The following is a 15,130-nucleotide window of genomic DNA, read 5'->3' as shown; positions in this document are numbered from 1 at the left end:
GCTGTCTGTAGCTTCACTTCGCTATTGCAGTGGCTGTCGGTGGACTCAAATTATGCAATTTTTTTTCCCCTAAATTATTACATGCATAAATAGTATCAATTTTAATTTATTTCACAAAATTTTTTATTTTTAATTTAAATAATATGAAATTTCTTTATAAATTTTAATAATTAATTTTTAAATTATTTATACTAACATGATATTTATTAAATTAAAAAATTTATATTTTTATAAACGGGTAATTTTCAAGTAAACATGTTTAAATTACTAAAATATTAATATATGTAATTTTAATTATCATAATTATAGATAGATGAAAAGTAAAATTAAAATTTTTTTTATTAATATCAAATTAATGTATAAAAAATATAATTTTTAATATAATAAATATTTCATCGGTAAAAATAATTTAAAAATTGACTATTAAATATCACATATTTTTTTTACTCAAATTAAAGATTAAAATTTTATATTACAAATTAAAATTTAAGTATTTTAATATTACGTATCCATAAGTTAAAATACCATTTATGTAATTTATCCATAATTTTTATGTTATATAATTTTAAATTTATCAGAGAAATATCATATATTATTTAATAAAAATTTAATAATTAAATACTAATTAATGAGTTATGGTATCATATCTTTCTTATTATAACCCTGAAATTGGATAAAAAAAATTAAAAAAAATCAAATGTTATATTTAATTAAATAACATCGAATTAGAATCAAGGTGGAACTAAAGTCGAAATGAATATTAAAAATTAAATAAAGTCAAAAGAAACATTGCAATTTCACTTTCAATTTCTCAATTTAATAAATTATAAAATTCAATAATTATACTAAAAACATTATTCAATGCTCATAAAAAATAATTAAGTTATAAATTTAAAAAAATAAAATTTATTATTTTATGAGTAAAAGTTGATATGCATCAGATTATCTATATAGTTCTCCATTTATTTTACTTTTATATTATTTATATATCTAAACTAAATATTAAATATTCTTAGATTTTTTTATATGATTTTTCTTAACCCATAAATTATTTTTTTAAATAAAAAATGAAGATATTTCGAAAATAAATTACAAAGTCCATACCCAGAAACATAGAACACCTTACTGTCCCATGCTTAAACCCAGGGATAGAAAGCTCAAATCCATATGACATAGAGCCTTAGAGTAGGAATGGGTGGGAGACTCGAAACCTAAAGACCCAGCATCACATAACATGGTAAACCACCTCCACCACTAGAAGATGCCGCCGGCAGCCATCGAGAAGCCTACATTGGGCGCTCAAAAGGGAAGCTCATCCACGTTCGTAGACATGCAGACTCTAAACTCTCAAACCAAATCAAGCACAGCTTTCCTAAACAAATCAATATCCCCATGGAAACAGCAAGCTAGGCAGAACAAGCAACTAAAAAACTGTTGAGCAAAGAATCAATAATTGCCAGAGAACCCATAAAAGGCTAGGCAGAGTTTAGACCTTCTTAATCTCAGGCAGCCTAAAGAACTTAGTAACCACTACCTCCTTTGAGAAAATAGACTTCCTTCAAGGTAGCCACAAAATTGATAATTTCAATATTAAAAATTGGAGATTTGAAATTGAATTGAAAATTTCTCTTTGATTTTATTTTCGATTTAATTCATCTACTATATGATGCATGGATTAAAAAAAATTAGTGAGAAATTCAACTTTTAATTAAAAATTAAAATAAACCAATTAAAATCAATTTAAGACCATTTTAATCAAATCTGAATTTAATCAATTCCATTATAATATTGGCCAACCAAACCCAAGTTGACAATATACACAAACAAATTCTTTAAATTCTCTCACTTACCTTTTTAACATAAATGGTAAAATATTATAATTTTTTAAATTTGTCAAAAATTAATATTATATTTTCAATTTAAAATTTATAATAAATAAAAAATCTGATAAATTAAAAAAATATTTAATTTAACTTAATAAGAAGCCATAAGATCAAAAATCATAAAAGCGCCTCGGAGAATAACTTATAATCTATTAAAAAGAAAAATCAAAGGCAATAGTGGCATAGGTCAACACGCTTTAAAGAAAGAAGAGAGATTTGTCAATGGATGCAGCTTCTGGTCCATTCAATCTCTCTTAACCTTTGTTTATTAGTAAGAGACTTAACAGGGAAAGCTTCCTTCCTTGATGCATAAATATAGACATCTCAACAACTCAGTGTCCAAATACAAATCTTAAAACCACAGTGCACATGGTTAAAATTAAAATCAATGAAATTGCCATGGAACCCAATAACTCACACACATTCTCAAAAACATTAAATCATGTTTGGCAATGAATTTTAAAGTCTAAAATTGCTTTTCTGAATAAAAGTAACATTTTAGATGCTGTTGAGAAAAACAGTTTGAAAAAAGCTATTTTATTATTTTAGTATTCTTATAATTAAAATTGATCAAATTTAATTTTTAATTATTTTTTAACACTCTCTAAATAGTATATTTAAAAAAGTAATTTTCTCAACAACAACAGTTTCAATAACAATACCAAACAGATCTTTGAAAGCTCTCATCTAATGTTCTTCTTCTGTACTCAATACATTAGAGGCCAATCCCATCTGCCAAAATGAAAATCCACAACCACCTCTATTTTTTTTTCTCTCTCATACACCATCTGCATTATTAGCATTACTGCTGCCTCCTCTCCTGCTTGATGTTGTATTTTTCAATATCTGCAACAAAATATGAAATATCCCAATTCAATTAGCAAACCAACATCAGCACTTAGTGCATACTTCCAACTTGTATCTATAAAAGGCCTCACTGTATCATTGCGCAGAAAGAAAAAGAAAATATTGATTTTCTCATTGTGGAATTGGGAGCTGGAGCCCACTAATCAAATTGTGGCATGTTGAACCAGCCAAACCTATACTTCCAATGACCAAACCCAAGGTCCTGTCTAGACACTTCAGATTTTTTTTTTTTTTTTCTTTACTTTTTTATTACATCAAGTCAACAAATGAGCATCATGATTGTGTGACAATTGAAGTATGTATTAACCAGTTATTAGTCAAATATACAGCAATCAAGGTACTTGCTGCCCATTCAATGTTTGCTCTTCATCCACATTATGCAAGTCAAATCCACCACAGAAAGCCTCCATGATTGATTTGTCAAAAGCCGTGGTTGGCAGAAAACGAATGATCAAAAGAATGAAGGTTTCTTTTGTATAGAACGTTAATGCAATTTTGACATGCCTAGTGCCATCAGATCGATGGCATTTGAGGCATTGTATTGGCCATGACAAGAAGGCATTGCAAGTTCTGGTCTATTCTATTCTCAATTCCTAATCCATGCCTGCCTAACCTTATGGATAGCGACACAAACAAATATCAAATCAAAAACAAAATATCAGATATGAAGATGTGGGCTCACCCACATACCCCATATCAATGATAAGCCCATGACCTTTCATTCTCCCTTTATTCCCCTTTAACCTTTCCTAATTTGAAAAGACTATATACTAGCCGATCATAAATACTGATTAAACACATAAATGCTTGATAGGTGGGTTATTAATTGTGAAATTGATAAAGCATGTGATATGTTATGCAATGGCTAAGAGAAAAATAAATAATGAGAAAAATACTATTAATTAAGATGGGATTATCACATACATTTCTAAGCATCTGATTTTCATTCTGCAAAGTGGAAAGCCTCTCTTCAAGCTCAGAGTTTTTCTTTTCCAATTCTTTGACTCTTGTTTCCAACTCATTCAAGTACGCCTTTTTCCTCTCCCTTGCTTGCTGTGCTGAAACTCTGTTCCTCAGCAACCTTTTTTCCATTTTCCCCCGCGTAAGATTACACCATTATACCTACATTAAATACTTTCATCCCCAGATAATGATGGGGCAACATGATAAAATCAGTGTCTTACCTCTTTAGCCGCTTGTTTTCTTTGTCAGCTACGCTTTTTCCTCTCTTTCTCTGACTCTGACCCTCCGCTGGAGCCTGCGCTCGCTCTGCACCCGCAACTGAACCGCCGTCTCTACCAGAGGCTGAAGTTCCCGCCGGTTCACCGCTGATCTCCGGCACTCTCCTAACTTCCTCGTCACTCTCCATCCCTGAAATCACAAATAATTACCAAACATTGCAACAGGAAATAAGTAAGAAAATTCATAACTCTCCAAAACCCAACCGGATAAATTTCGCGATAACACGTGATAAGATCACGAAGAAATAGAGAAGAAAAATGATACCCAGTATAGAAAATCTTACATTATACAAAACCCAGAAAGAAATTTCGAAACTTATTTTAATTGGAAACTAAAATAGATCACTAAAGGCATAAATAAGCTGATTTTTTTCTATGTCCTACATAAAAAGTTTACCCAGAAATTCGATAATCGGAATTTCATTTCATCCCAGAAAATAACAACCAAAGATATAGATGGAACCTTCTTTGTCTTCAAGTTGAATAGCAGAGCTGGAAGATCTCTCGCTACTGGATGGAAGAAAACTGGCTGCAATTGAACTAGTTGCTTGTTCTTGCATTTCTTTTCTTGTTCACAGGGGACTAAAAATGGAAGAAAAATATGGTGGCTTTTTGGACAGAAAATAAGCGGGATATTAATGTTCACACTTCACAGCGGGAGAATTGCTGCAGAGACAAACAAGTGTGCAGAGAGATTTCAGCCCTCGGATATCATTTGAATCGTACGGAGAAAAGAGGGTAATCGTGGAGAGATATGAGCCATGACAAATTGAGTATATCAAAGTGTGATGGGGTAGAAGCGTGGAGGAATGTGCCCCGTTAGATCAGGTTTTGATCGAACGGATGGAATTAAAATTGGAAGATAAATACAATGAACTGAGACGTATTGTGTGCTCTTGCCAAAGACGCTGAACTATTAATCAATCTTTATATGAAGAAAAAGAAAAAAAATTGTCATTAAAATAATTAAAAATTCAACTTGACTACTAAATATTTATGTGGTTAATAATAATAATAATTTTTTTAATTTACTTAATTTTAATTGAGACAATTATAAAAGTAATTCTAATACAATTAAATTTTAATTTAATTAAAAAAACATAAATAAGATTCATTAATAAGAATAAGACTTTTTCTTATATCAAATAATTATCATCACTTTTACTATCCTTCATACCTATTTTACTATTTATAAAAAATTATTTTTTTTAGAGTTTATAGTTATTCCTTATAACAATGTATACTTTACAATTAAATTCGTAATTATAATAAAATTCATAGATAAAATTTATAGGTTAGCTTCTAGTATATTTTTGCATAATCATTTGGTCCTTAAAATTTAATTTTATCAATAAATTAGTCCCTATATATAAATTTTATATTTAAGTAATTATTTATTTTATAAAATTTATATTTAGGGACTATTTTATTAATAAAATAAAAATTTAAAAACTATCTTATTAATAAAATAAAATTTCAGGGATTAAATTATTTTAAATTAAAATATAATTAAGAGAGTTAATAATTAATTTAGACGTCAGAGATTAATTTATTAATAGAATTAAACTTTAAAGATCAAATTATTATTAAAAAAACATAAAAGGAATTAATTTATGAGTTTCTCTATGCCTCAAGTACTCAATTGTAAATTATCATTCTTTGAATCTAAGAGAAAAAATACCCATTGGCAATCTCTAAAAATACATGGCCTAAGAATGTAAATGGCAAAACACTTTGCATTCATTTCACCACATAAAATAAAAAATTAAGATGCAATCCACATCAAAGCTTGACTCAAAATTGAACAATTAAAATGAAAAGTTTTATAAATCCCATGACCTATGAAGCTAAAAGCTTCTATTCTAATTGCCCTTAAATAAAGCCTAAAACGTATAGATTTATTTTAAGTCTCAGAATGTTGTGGGTGCAAAAGGTCACCTTCGCCATCCGTGAGAAGTGAATAGGACTCTGTTCTTTGAGTTAATTATGATGAGCACATGGTTTAGACTCAACCCCTCCTCTCCTCTCTATTGTGCTAAGCTGAAACTAAATATTTCTAGATGTCACCAAACCCACAATTCTGTAAAATGTTCTTTAACTTTTTAAATGCTCTATTTCTTCTTATATACAGAAATATATCTATGATCTCTCCATGAATTTATAAAAGAGTTGCTTGTGAGATATATCTTCTTTGGTTGTGAGAATTTGTCACAACTCATGGTCTTTTTTCATTTGCTTGCTCAAAAATATTGAGTAATAGCAGTCTTGAAAATGATGGCTACTATGCATAATTCCATTCACAGTCATTGCTTCATAGTTGGTACAACCATTATATATATGAATAGCAACAAATGAATGAAGGAAAAGATGGAGATGCAATTTTAGAAGCTGTTGAGTGATGATGAAACTCAGGAAAATTACTTGTTACTGGAAAGTATGGCTAAAAGCAGTTTTGATTTTCCTGATTTGGATTTTGGGATGCCTAAACCCTTCCCAGAGCCTTCAGAAAAAGTTTGTTTCATGGCTGGGGTTGAGAGGCTGCGAGGACAAGAAGTTGGTGCTGCCGCACTTGAGCCCCTACAATCCATATTTCTGATGTTTAAGGCACTTTGACAAGGCCTTAGCTCCCTGTATTCTACCTTGTCTTCTACCAACAAGAACTTATCATCCCACACTGGTCCTGATGAACCTTGCCTCCTGAACACTTTTGCCCTTTGCAAAGTTGCCATGCCCTTGAATCTTTCCTTCAATCTCCTTATTGTGTGTTGGCTTGCAAATTGTGGTACAAATATGAGTGTTCTTCTAGGCATATATGGGAAGGGAAGAGAGAAAAATGGGGGAAGAACCAAGGGAATAGGTCATGGGATGGAATATTAGGAGGGAACCCTCCATTTTAACCTTCTCTTGCAAATGTCTTATGCTAATGACTTCTTTTTTTTTTTTTCGGTAAAGAGAGATACACAGCAGTTTTCATAGCATTTTCCTCATCTATGTAGAACGACAATGCAAACAATATACCATATATCTATATCTTGTAGATGAATTTTTTGTAGCTATTAGCTGACTTTTTCTCCTTGAAATACCTAACAACTTCTTCTGTGCACAGGGGACTAGTAACAGTCAAAAACAATTGTTTACTACATAAAATACATGACAATATGCTACTAAATCCAAAAATTGGCATTCATTATGTATTTTCATTCTACAAAGCTAAAGTTAGTTGAGCTAAATTATGCTTGGAATACCAGTTATAGACCAGAGCTATTTCCCATATATGGAATTGTAGTGAACTCGGACATTCTTCCAAGCTTGTTATCATAAAAAAAACAACCACATGCAAATGGGTGGAATGGCGAGTTGTCGACCTCCAAGCCAAACCCAAAGTCATCTTCAATCTTGGTGTTTCAGGATCAGGTGAGTTTCACGGTTTCATCTTTACCCACTAAAAGGCTTCTTTGCCGGCATAGTTATTCAAGGGGCTTCCATTGGCTTACTATTCCTGAGGAAAATTATAGTTATTGAAACATCGAACAATTATGTAACTCATATAGCTTTTGTGTCATTTTCAAATTTTAACAGTGATGGTACACAAATATGCATACAGGTAAATTGAATGAATAATCCTCAATTCATGAGGTTTGTCCTGTACTAGAAATGGTTAGATGCAAACTTGGTGTATCTACTATACGTTCATTCCTTTCCACTCCAATGAACTGACAGATTAAACTTAATTTCTTTTAATCCATTGCTGAAGCAAAAGCACAAAATCACAAAACCAAAAAGAAAAGGCTAACATCATATCTTCACACAATGCAACTTATCTTGGCCATGTAAATACAATGACTGGTCATGTTTTCTCCTCCTAAATGTTGGTTATGTAAATAACAGATTTGGCCCTCGCTGCTATATTTATATCCCTACAAAACTTCACTAATAAGAATAGAGTTGGAGCCAATCCAAGGCTACAGCAAAATGCAATGGAGAAAGCCTTTCATAACTTATTTTCCAATGTAAATCTATTAGTTTAAAGTTTAAACAATTGCTCATGCCATAATCACAAGTATAAACAGGGTCCACAAATTCATGTTAGTGGAGGCAAATATATATGAATATTATATGTATTATATGTATTTTCCATATATATATATATATATATATATATATATATATATATATATATATATATATATATATATAAAACTCATAAGTTTAGTCTAATCCAAAAATAAACTAATTTTAGGATAGCGGAATTCCAAAATAAAGATAATGAACTCAGTACCATGATGGAAGCAAGTCCAATTATTAAGTTTGAAGAAAAAGTTATAACAGAAAATGTAAATCTCTCATTATGGAGGCAAACTCATAGTATAATTTCAAAAAGATCTTTTGCAGGCAGTGGGGGCACTAGCCCCATGCTGCATCTATCCTTGTGTATAAAGTTTTTTATACATTTTAAAGATCATCATTGATTGGATTCTTGAAAAATATTAGACAGCTTACCAAACAACTAGCGAGTTAGCACTGATAAAATTTGACTTAAGAACTATGCAGCAGACAGTGGTGGCTTCATGAGTAGGAAATAAAGATGGTTAAGTACATAAATGTATTGAAAGTGGATAGAAAAACATCTCTTCAGCAAGCTCAACCTGTGATACTGAATTTTTGTGCCTTCTATTGAGTCTTGGCGCAAAAACCAAGGAGCTTAGTATTAAGAAAACATTAAAGGTTTTTTTCTTAAAAAGAAAAAAAAGAAGAAGAAGAGCATGATGTGTTAAAGTTCTCTCAGGTGCCATCATCAGATATAGTACAAATATACAGATCGTTTCAACAGCAAGAGACAGCTTGGGGAACAGACCTTTGATACGGGACACGGTGTTCAGGAATCCCATCTTCATTGCGTTTATCTTCAAACCATTTCACCACTCTTTTGCGAGGCAGATTCGTCACTTGCACAATGCTGCTAATCATTGCATTCTGCATTATTTGCATATGCAAAAATCATACAAGGAATTAAACTTCTAACACTATTACAACACAGTTGTTCAGTGAAAAGCTCAAAATTCAAACTCATGTTTACATATAGAGATCTCAATAAATCATTTAAGTTTGAACGCTATAAACAGGATAAATTGTAAAAGAGATCAGAGTAAGACAGTGGGCATATATAAAGAAAAATGGTTTCCTAAGTAAATGATTTTTTGAAACTCAGATAGAAAAGTCAATCCCAAGACTACACTTGATATATACTTATTCTTGCAAAAAAATAGGAAAGAAGGAAAAAAATCCTATATCCTGGACACAAATTTTTACTTACAGTAGGTCTCCTTGTTCTTTTATATACTCTTTCAAGGGTTTCAACGTGGACTTTCTTCAGTCTCTTCTGAGCAGACCATCTGTGCCTCAAAACATGAACGGGCACTCCTTTCTCACTCTTAGATTTCACATCATCCACGCTCACTGATTCTGCAGGAATGATTTCAATCGGTTTGCTTTCTGGCAATGAGGATGTTGATGCCGGTTCATCAGGTAAAGCAGCACTCATCATTACAAGATTTGGAGGGGGGTCACGGAGCAACTCAAGAACAATGGCCCTATCAAGACAAAGTTCAGCAGCAAGGCTTTTGATCTGAAAAAAAATAAGAGAAATTCCTGTTTAGAAATCAGAACATTAAGCAGCTGGAACTGAATTCAGATAAATATTCACACTCATCACTGCATTTCTAGGTTCTCAAAATCAAATTGCTATTAAACATACAAATGTGGAGCAAAATACTCACACTAGTTTTACGGCGTCCATTTTTTAAAGCACGAGCCAGCCTTCGAAGCTGCCAATTCTTAAGCTTTACTGGTCTTTCCTCCTCCTCTTCATCATCATCTTCTTCTTCGATAGCATTAGCACCTTCAACATCATCTCCAGTGGAGCTAAGTATTTCAACATCGTCATCATCAGCAATTCCCAATGCCTCCTCCAATGCACGTTGAAGTTTATCAAAATCTGCTTCACTTATATCATCACCATCATCATCATCAATGGATGACCCATCTTTTTTAAGGTCTTCTTCCAGCATGCTGAAGAGTGCCTCAAAGGCATCGTCATCCATATCATCTTCCTCCTGCTTTATATCCTCAAAAGACGAACTTTTCTATAAGAACCGATACAGGGGAAATTTTTAAAAAAGAAAAGAAAGTGATAATCTTCATCTATATCATCTTCCTCCTGATTTAATCTAGAGGACGTGAATTCTTGGAATTTGAACAATCAAGACCAAAAAAATCAAAAATTTGTAAGCCATTACAAGTGAAAATTGCAACTAGTGAAGCAGTTGAAACTATAAAGCATGCGTAGAACTCCAACTTAGGTTAATTTAATTCCAATTATCACCTTCTTTTTCTTTGAAGAAGAGATTGCAGAGTTTTGGTGTGGACGGCGAGAGAAAGAGAGGATAGAGGTAGCAGGAGCGTGACGTGGCAGAAAGAGACTGGATGGCCTGGGAGATCCCAAGAAGACCCGCTCAATGCTTGAAGATGGCCAACTCTTTGGAGCAGCAAAAACCTTCACAGACGATGAAGCCAATGCCATTTTCGTTCGCTCTCCCTGTCTACTGTACCAAACCGGAAACATTCCGAGAGGCCAAGGGGGTTTATCATCAAGCGAACGTGTGCTCCCTCCAAACGCACCGTTTCGTCCTAAGGTGGTTCTGGAGTGGAGAGTAGAGATGACCGAAGCAAATCGAAAAAATTGAATTGAAAATTAAATAAATCAATTTTAAATAATTTATAAATTAATGATTAATTGAATTAATAAAATATATAATATATATAAAAATTTTTATTAAATATAAATAAAGTTTATATCAAAAAATAAGTAAATAAATATACTTTTAAAATATTTTCTTTATTTTTAATTATAACATAAAATTTATTCATTATTATATTTATTTGTTTACCTTAAATTAAAAAATATATAATTAACATTATTTTATTATAATAATGTTGAGAACAAAAAAATAACTGGTTGTTAGAAGATAACTATTAATATTAAAATTTCTAAATAAAATCTATATTTAAATTAATTAATATAAATTAATTTTTTTTGTTAATTAAAATATTAATTAATCACTGAATTAAATTTTAAAAGTAAAATAAATATTATTAATCAATTAATAATTAGTCGAAATTAATAATTTAATTTTAAAAAAATATTTAAGTGATTAATTAGTCGTTCGTGCTACTGCTCACCATCCGCCCCTAGTCTGGCAGTCCACCCGGTTCTGGCCTGGGTATGCTATAAACGAACCGTTTCATCATAGTTCTTGACAAGCGTCAATGCTTAATAATTAAGTTCCAGTGGGTACTTAAGCACCAGATCCGAACTCCCTCTCTGTCCTCGGTCTTTGCGTTGCTCGCTCTGCACTCTCTCTCTCTCTCTCTCCTCATTTCTCAATAATGGCAATATCAAATACAACAGCTCCACCACCAACAAGAACAGCAACGTCGAAGGGATGGGTGAGCAATCTGCCTTCGATAGCATCTCGAATCTATTTCTTTCTAATCATTCTTCAGGTCCCTCTTTTCAGGTATTTTCTGGCTTTTTGCTTTCTCTTTTACTCGATTTTTCTTCTTTAAGATCCATTTTTCTCTTCAAATCCTTCCTTGCTTGATTCCTGTGTTTTCAAATTCTTTTTCTACCTGTGTTCTTTCATTGTTGGTCTCATGGTTGACTTATGGAAATTCATACCACTAAAAAATCGATCTCCGTTACCTGACCTTTCCTTTTCTGGATTATCATCTTGGGTTTTGTTTTTTTGACTTGGGAAACTTAATTTTCTTGCAATTATTGCCTTTTTTACTGAGTACTGAAGTACATGGTGGTATATGATTCTTGGAGGATGTTGGAGACTTTTTTTTGGTTCTTGTGATGTTCTAAATTCATAGAGGTTATCAGAATTTGAACTTTTGTTTCATCATTACTGTTAGTTTAAATGACATGTTGAAATCATAATCCATATTTTGTTGAATTTGTTAATGTTGTGACTAGCTCAGCAGTTGAATAAAGATCCCTTTATTGTCTCATCCTTGATTTCTTAGTTTGCTTGTTTTGCCTTCTAAAGGTTGGGCTAGGCCAAATTTAATTAGTTAAGGATTATTAGTAATAAAGACAATGAAAAATTGATGACATCAGGGTCAGGGATAGTTCTATGGAAGATGAATTTCTCTTGCAAACCAGAATATCAATGGGCTAAATATTGTGTTATGCGTAGTGAAACTGTAAACTGTTACTTGGAATTATAAGCCTAAATATTATTAATCTGGCCAGTAATTCTGTAATTGTAGTGTTTTATTCCACATATTGGCTTTTCTTTCTAGTTATTTCTGCATGTGGCTTCCCCATCCGTTCTTTTTGCATTTCAGGATTGCTCTAATGCAATTAAACTGGAATCTCGGGCTATTTGATCTGTAGATATGCAATGGGTGAAGAAAATTTTGAATCCAAAGTCTAGATTAACCATTTTTACTTATCCTTTTGCAGGGTCCCATGCAGATCTGGCATGTGTTCTACACCAATTCATGTCACATCTTCCCAGTTAGTTGCAAGTGAGATCTTTCCTGTTCCTGTAGTGAAAGCTCTTCTCTACCCTGGAGCTATTGTCAATGGTCTTGTCAGGAACATGACTGTTCCAAGGTGGGACAACGTGTTGAGCATCTATAACTTGACCAGTGTGAAAGAAGCACCTGCAGTAGTTGATCTCCAGCGCTTAGAGGTTTTTCTTTTTCAACTTCTCATCACCTCATAATATTGTGTTTGTGAGAATGCATATACCTGTTATTATTGGTCCATTAACGTGTACTGATTTTAATTCATGCACATGAAGCAAAATGGAAATGCCATATGCATTCTTTCCTGCTATCTTTTGATATTTTGTTGATGTATTTGACTTTATTCCTGGATGGCATACTTACAAGCACTCAAGTTTCCTGAAACCCTCTGAGTCTTGCTGTTTTTCCTCCATAATTTTGATTCGGATCACTGAGTTGTGATTTCTTTGTAGCTGTGAAAATGATGAAAAACTGGTTTACATGTTATCATTTACTTCTTGTGTGATTAATATCTGTAGAGCGTTTTTCAAGGCACAATACATCTTTTTCTTCTTGTATGTTTAATGGCATTACTTTTAAACTTCAGTGCACAAACTCCCAAACTATAAAACGCATATTGCAAAAGCTTTTCTTTAGCTTTTTGCCAAAGTTAATGCTTTAACCTTCTGGATTTTGTGCACTGGAGTCTAAAAGCAATGTGATATTCCCTCCGAACTTAGGGAAAACATTATTATCAGCTTTCCTTATCACTTGTGAGTAAAATCAAGAAACTGAGAACTTCAAATAGATGGGTTGTGTTTGGGATTAAGGGCAACCCCTTGCACTTTTTTAACTTAATACATTTGGTAGTTAAGGCTAACCCATACACTTTTTTAACTTAATATTTGGTAGTTAATGTGTCGATTGATGACTGCAACCAAAATTTTAAACTGAAACTCGTATGTCCAGATGCAACTGCTTACTTGTAATGAAGGGAAAGCCATACTTCTCTCTCTCTCTCTCTCTCTCTCTCTCTCTCTCTCTCTCTCTCTTTTTCTTGTGCCCCTCTTGCGTTTGGTATTATGGAAATGGCATTCAATTTTGATCCTTATCTGGTAGTACTTATTTTAGCTTCGATGTTAATGGGCTCTTGATGTACCTGTGAGAATCACTGAGATATGTTGCCCTTATCAGCTTCCTATTTTTCATTTTATCAGTCAGTTTTTCATATCAATCTTGCTGGTTGTTGTTCCAGGTTCTTGCTGGAAGCTATTTTTCTGTGGCAGGAGCACTTGTGGGCATATTAAAACCTGGGAGGATGAGCATGTTTGGGACACTTTTGGTAATTTGGGGCCTTGTCAAGGAAGGGATCCTAGGAAAGCCAACAAATACAGATCCTGCTAAAGCTGTCTATGTCTACCCAACAATGTTGCTTGCCCTGATCTGTGCCTTCTCATCTGTAAAGTATGACATGAAGAAGGTTGTAAGAAGTGCACCTGCACGACCCATCGTCAAGCCCCTAAAGAGCTCCACAAAATCTAAGCTGAAATGAGTTGAATGCCTTGAATCAAAAAGATTTTTGTTTTTCTAATGCCATGAAACTTAACATGGTTGAGATGAAAGCATGCTGTTCTGCCAAAATCAATTTTGAACACAAACTACTTGTGATATTAAGTGGACATTAACAATACGTTTATTAGGGAACTGAGGAATCTAAGAAGGCTTGTCTGCATTTCCTTAATATCAGATATTGTATTCTTCTGTTTATTTCATGCCGCTGTTTATTATGTTCATTAGGGAGCAAAACTAGTTTTTAAATAATCATAAGAAAACAATAGCATGAAATAGAAGAAGAAGAAGAAGAAGAAATTATGGAACCCCCACTGGTCTTAATAGCATAGACCACTTGAATTTGAGTGAGCAGAAGAAGTATGGCTTGCATGAGACAAATGATAGCCCTTGCATCATTAAAGTAATTTTTCTTCAAGCTTAACGTTCATTTATCCCACATCAAATCGCATTATGCATTTAGCTCTTCAATCAAACCAGAAAAGTGTAAGTGATCGGCAGAAAAATAAGCATCCTTAAGAAGGCGGTGTATTGTTTTTTACCCAGCCAATTTTTGAGCAATCTACCATCAACAAGTAAATTTTCATCCTTCGTTGATGTAATAATTGATGTAGCGAGTAGAACAATGGCATAGCTCAAATGCCTGGAGATTCCTGAAAAGAATCTCTGTAGCACCTGCAGCCATCATCAACTAATAATGGAAAACGTGCAAGAGCTTGGAAGCTCTGTAGGATTGGCATGGAAACAGGCAACCATAGTAGCTAAAGAACGAACCAATATTTGCTTGTCTTCTTACCTAATGTAGAGATAATCCATGTCCCTTATTTAGAAGGGAATTAATGGCACCCCATTCAGACCTATCCTCCCCACTTGATTTCACAACATGGTATATATACCTCCTGAGAATCAACTTTTATCATCATCTTGCCATTGCTATACTGCTAAAGCCATATCAACATCTCCCTTAAACCATTAGCACACTACAACAAATAT

The 15,130-nt window shown here is 32.8% G+C and overlaps 3 protein-coding genes across 3 annotated transcripts; 1 reads left to right on the top strand and 2 right to left on the bottom strand.

Moving 5' to 3' along the window:
- Positions 1 to 2,521: 2,521 nt before the first annotated feature.
- LOC110654055 (transcription factor HY5) lies at positions 2,522 to 4,721 on the bottom strand. Its single transcript, XM_021809921.2, has 4 exons — positions 4,455 to 4,721; positions 3,935 to 4,121; positions 3,675 to 3,831; positions 2,522 to 2,729 (listed from the first exon to the last, which is right to left on the bottom strand). The coding sequence occupies exons 1-4, from the start codon at positions 4,549 to 4,551 to the stop codon at positions 2,661 to 2,663; spliced, it is 510 nt and encodes a 169-aa protein (XP_021665613.2). The 5' UTR covers positions 4,552 to 4,721; the 3' UTR covers positions 2,522 to 2,660.
- Positions 4,722 to 7,102: 2,381 nt separating this feature from the next.
- Positions 7,103 to 10,715, bottom strand: LOC110654057 (protein OVEREXPRESSOR OF CATIONIC PEROXIDASE 3). The gene is made up of 5 exons (XM_021809922.2): positions 10,374 to 10,715; positions 9,769 to 10,134; positions 9,306 to 9,617; positions 8,847 to 8,965; positions 7,103 to 7,490 (listed from the first exon to the last, which is right to left on the bottom strand). The coding sequence occupies exons 1-5, from the start codon at positions 10,611 to 10,613 to the stop codon at positions 7,463 to 7,465; spliced, it is 1,065 nt and encodes a 354-aa protein (XP_021665614.2). The 5' UTR covers positions 10,614 to 10,715; the 3' UTR covers positions 7,103 to 7,462.
- A 629-nt stretch (positions 10,716 to 11,344) lies between these two features.
- On the top strand, positions 11,345 to 14,335 carry LOC110654059 (uncharacterized). The gene is made up of 3 exons (XM_021809923.2): positions 11,345 to 11,568; positions 12,522 to 12,753; positions 13,824 to 14,335. The coding sequence occupies exons 1-3, from the start codon at positions 11,438 to 11,440 to the stop codon at positions 14,118 to 14,120; spliced, it is 660 nt and encodes a 219-aa protein (XP_021665615.2). The 5' UTR covers positions 11,345 to 11,437; the 3' UTR covers positions 14,121 to 14,335.
- Positions 14,336 to 15,130: the final 795 nt, after the last annotated feature.

This window comes from Hevea brasiliensis, chromosome 4 (assembly GCF_030052815.1).
Source record: "Hevea brasiliensis isolate MT/VB/25A 57/8 chromosome 4, ASM3005281v1, whole genome shotgun sequence".
Lineage (NCBI taxonomy): Eukaryota > Viridiplantae > Streptophyta > Magnoliopsida > Malpighiales > Euphorbiaceae > Hevea > Hevea brasiliensis.
The sequence above is the reverse complement of the archived record's forward strand: the minus strand, read 5'-3'. Positions and strand labels throughout refer to the sequence as shown.

What these genes read in the sequence shown, in the direction of transcription:
- LOC110654059 (XM_021809923.2), top strand. Translation starts at nt 11,438, where the DNA reads ATGGCAATATCAAATACAACAGCTCCACCACCAACAAGAACAGCAACG. An exon ending in CTTCAGGTCCCTCTTTTCAG is followed by an intron (nt 11,569 to 12,521) that starts GTATTTTCTGGC and finishes ATCCTTTTGCAG; the next exon opens with GGTCCCATGCAGATCTGGCA. An exon ending in TTGATCTCCAGCGCTTAGAG is followed by an intron (nt 12,754 to 13,823) that starts GTTTTTCTTTTT and finishes TTGTTGTTCCAG; the next exon opens with GTTCTTGCTGGAAGCTATTT.
- LOC110654057 (XM_021809922.2), bottom strand. Translation starts at nt 10,613, where the DNA reads ATGTTTCCGGTTTGGTACAGTAGACAGGGAGAGCGAACGAAAATGGCA. An exon ending in CTTCTTCAAAGAAAAAGAAG is followed by an intron (nt 10,135 to 10,373) that starts GTGATAATTGGA and finishes CGGTTCTTATAG; the next exon opens with AAAAGTTCGTCTTTTGAGGA. An exon ending in ATGGACGCCGTAAAACTAGT is followed by an intron (nt 9,618 to 9,768) that starts GTGAGTATTTTG and finishes ATTTTTTTTCAG; the next exon opens with ATCAAAAGCCTTGCTGCTGA.
- LOC110654055 (XM_021809921.2), bottom strand. Translation starts at nt 4,551, where the DNA reads ATGCAAGAACAAGCAACTAGTTCAATTGCAGCCAGTTTTCTTCCATCC. An exon ending in TCAACTTGAAGACAAAGAAG is followed by an intron (nt 4,122 to 4,454) that starts GTTCCATCTATA and finishes TTGTGATTTCAG; the next exon opens with GGATGGAGAGTGACGAGGAA. An exon ending in AAAATCAGATGCTTAGAAAT is followed by an intron (nt 2,730 to 3,674) that starts GTATGTGATAAT and finishes ATTTTGTTGCAG; the next exon opens with ATATTGAAAAATACAACATC.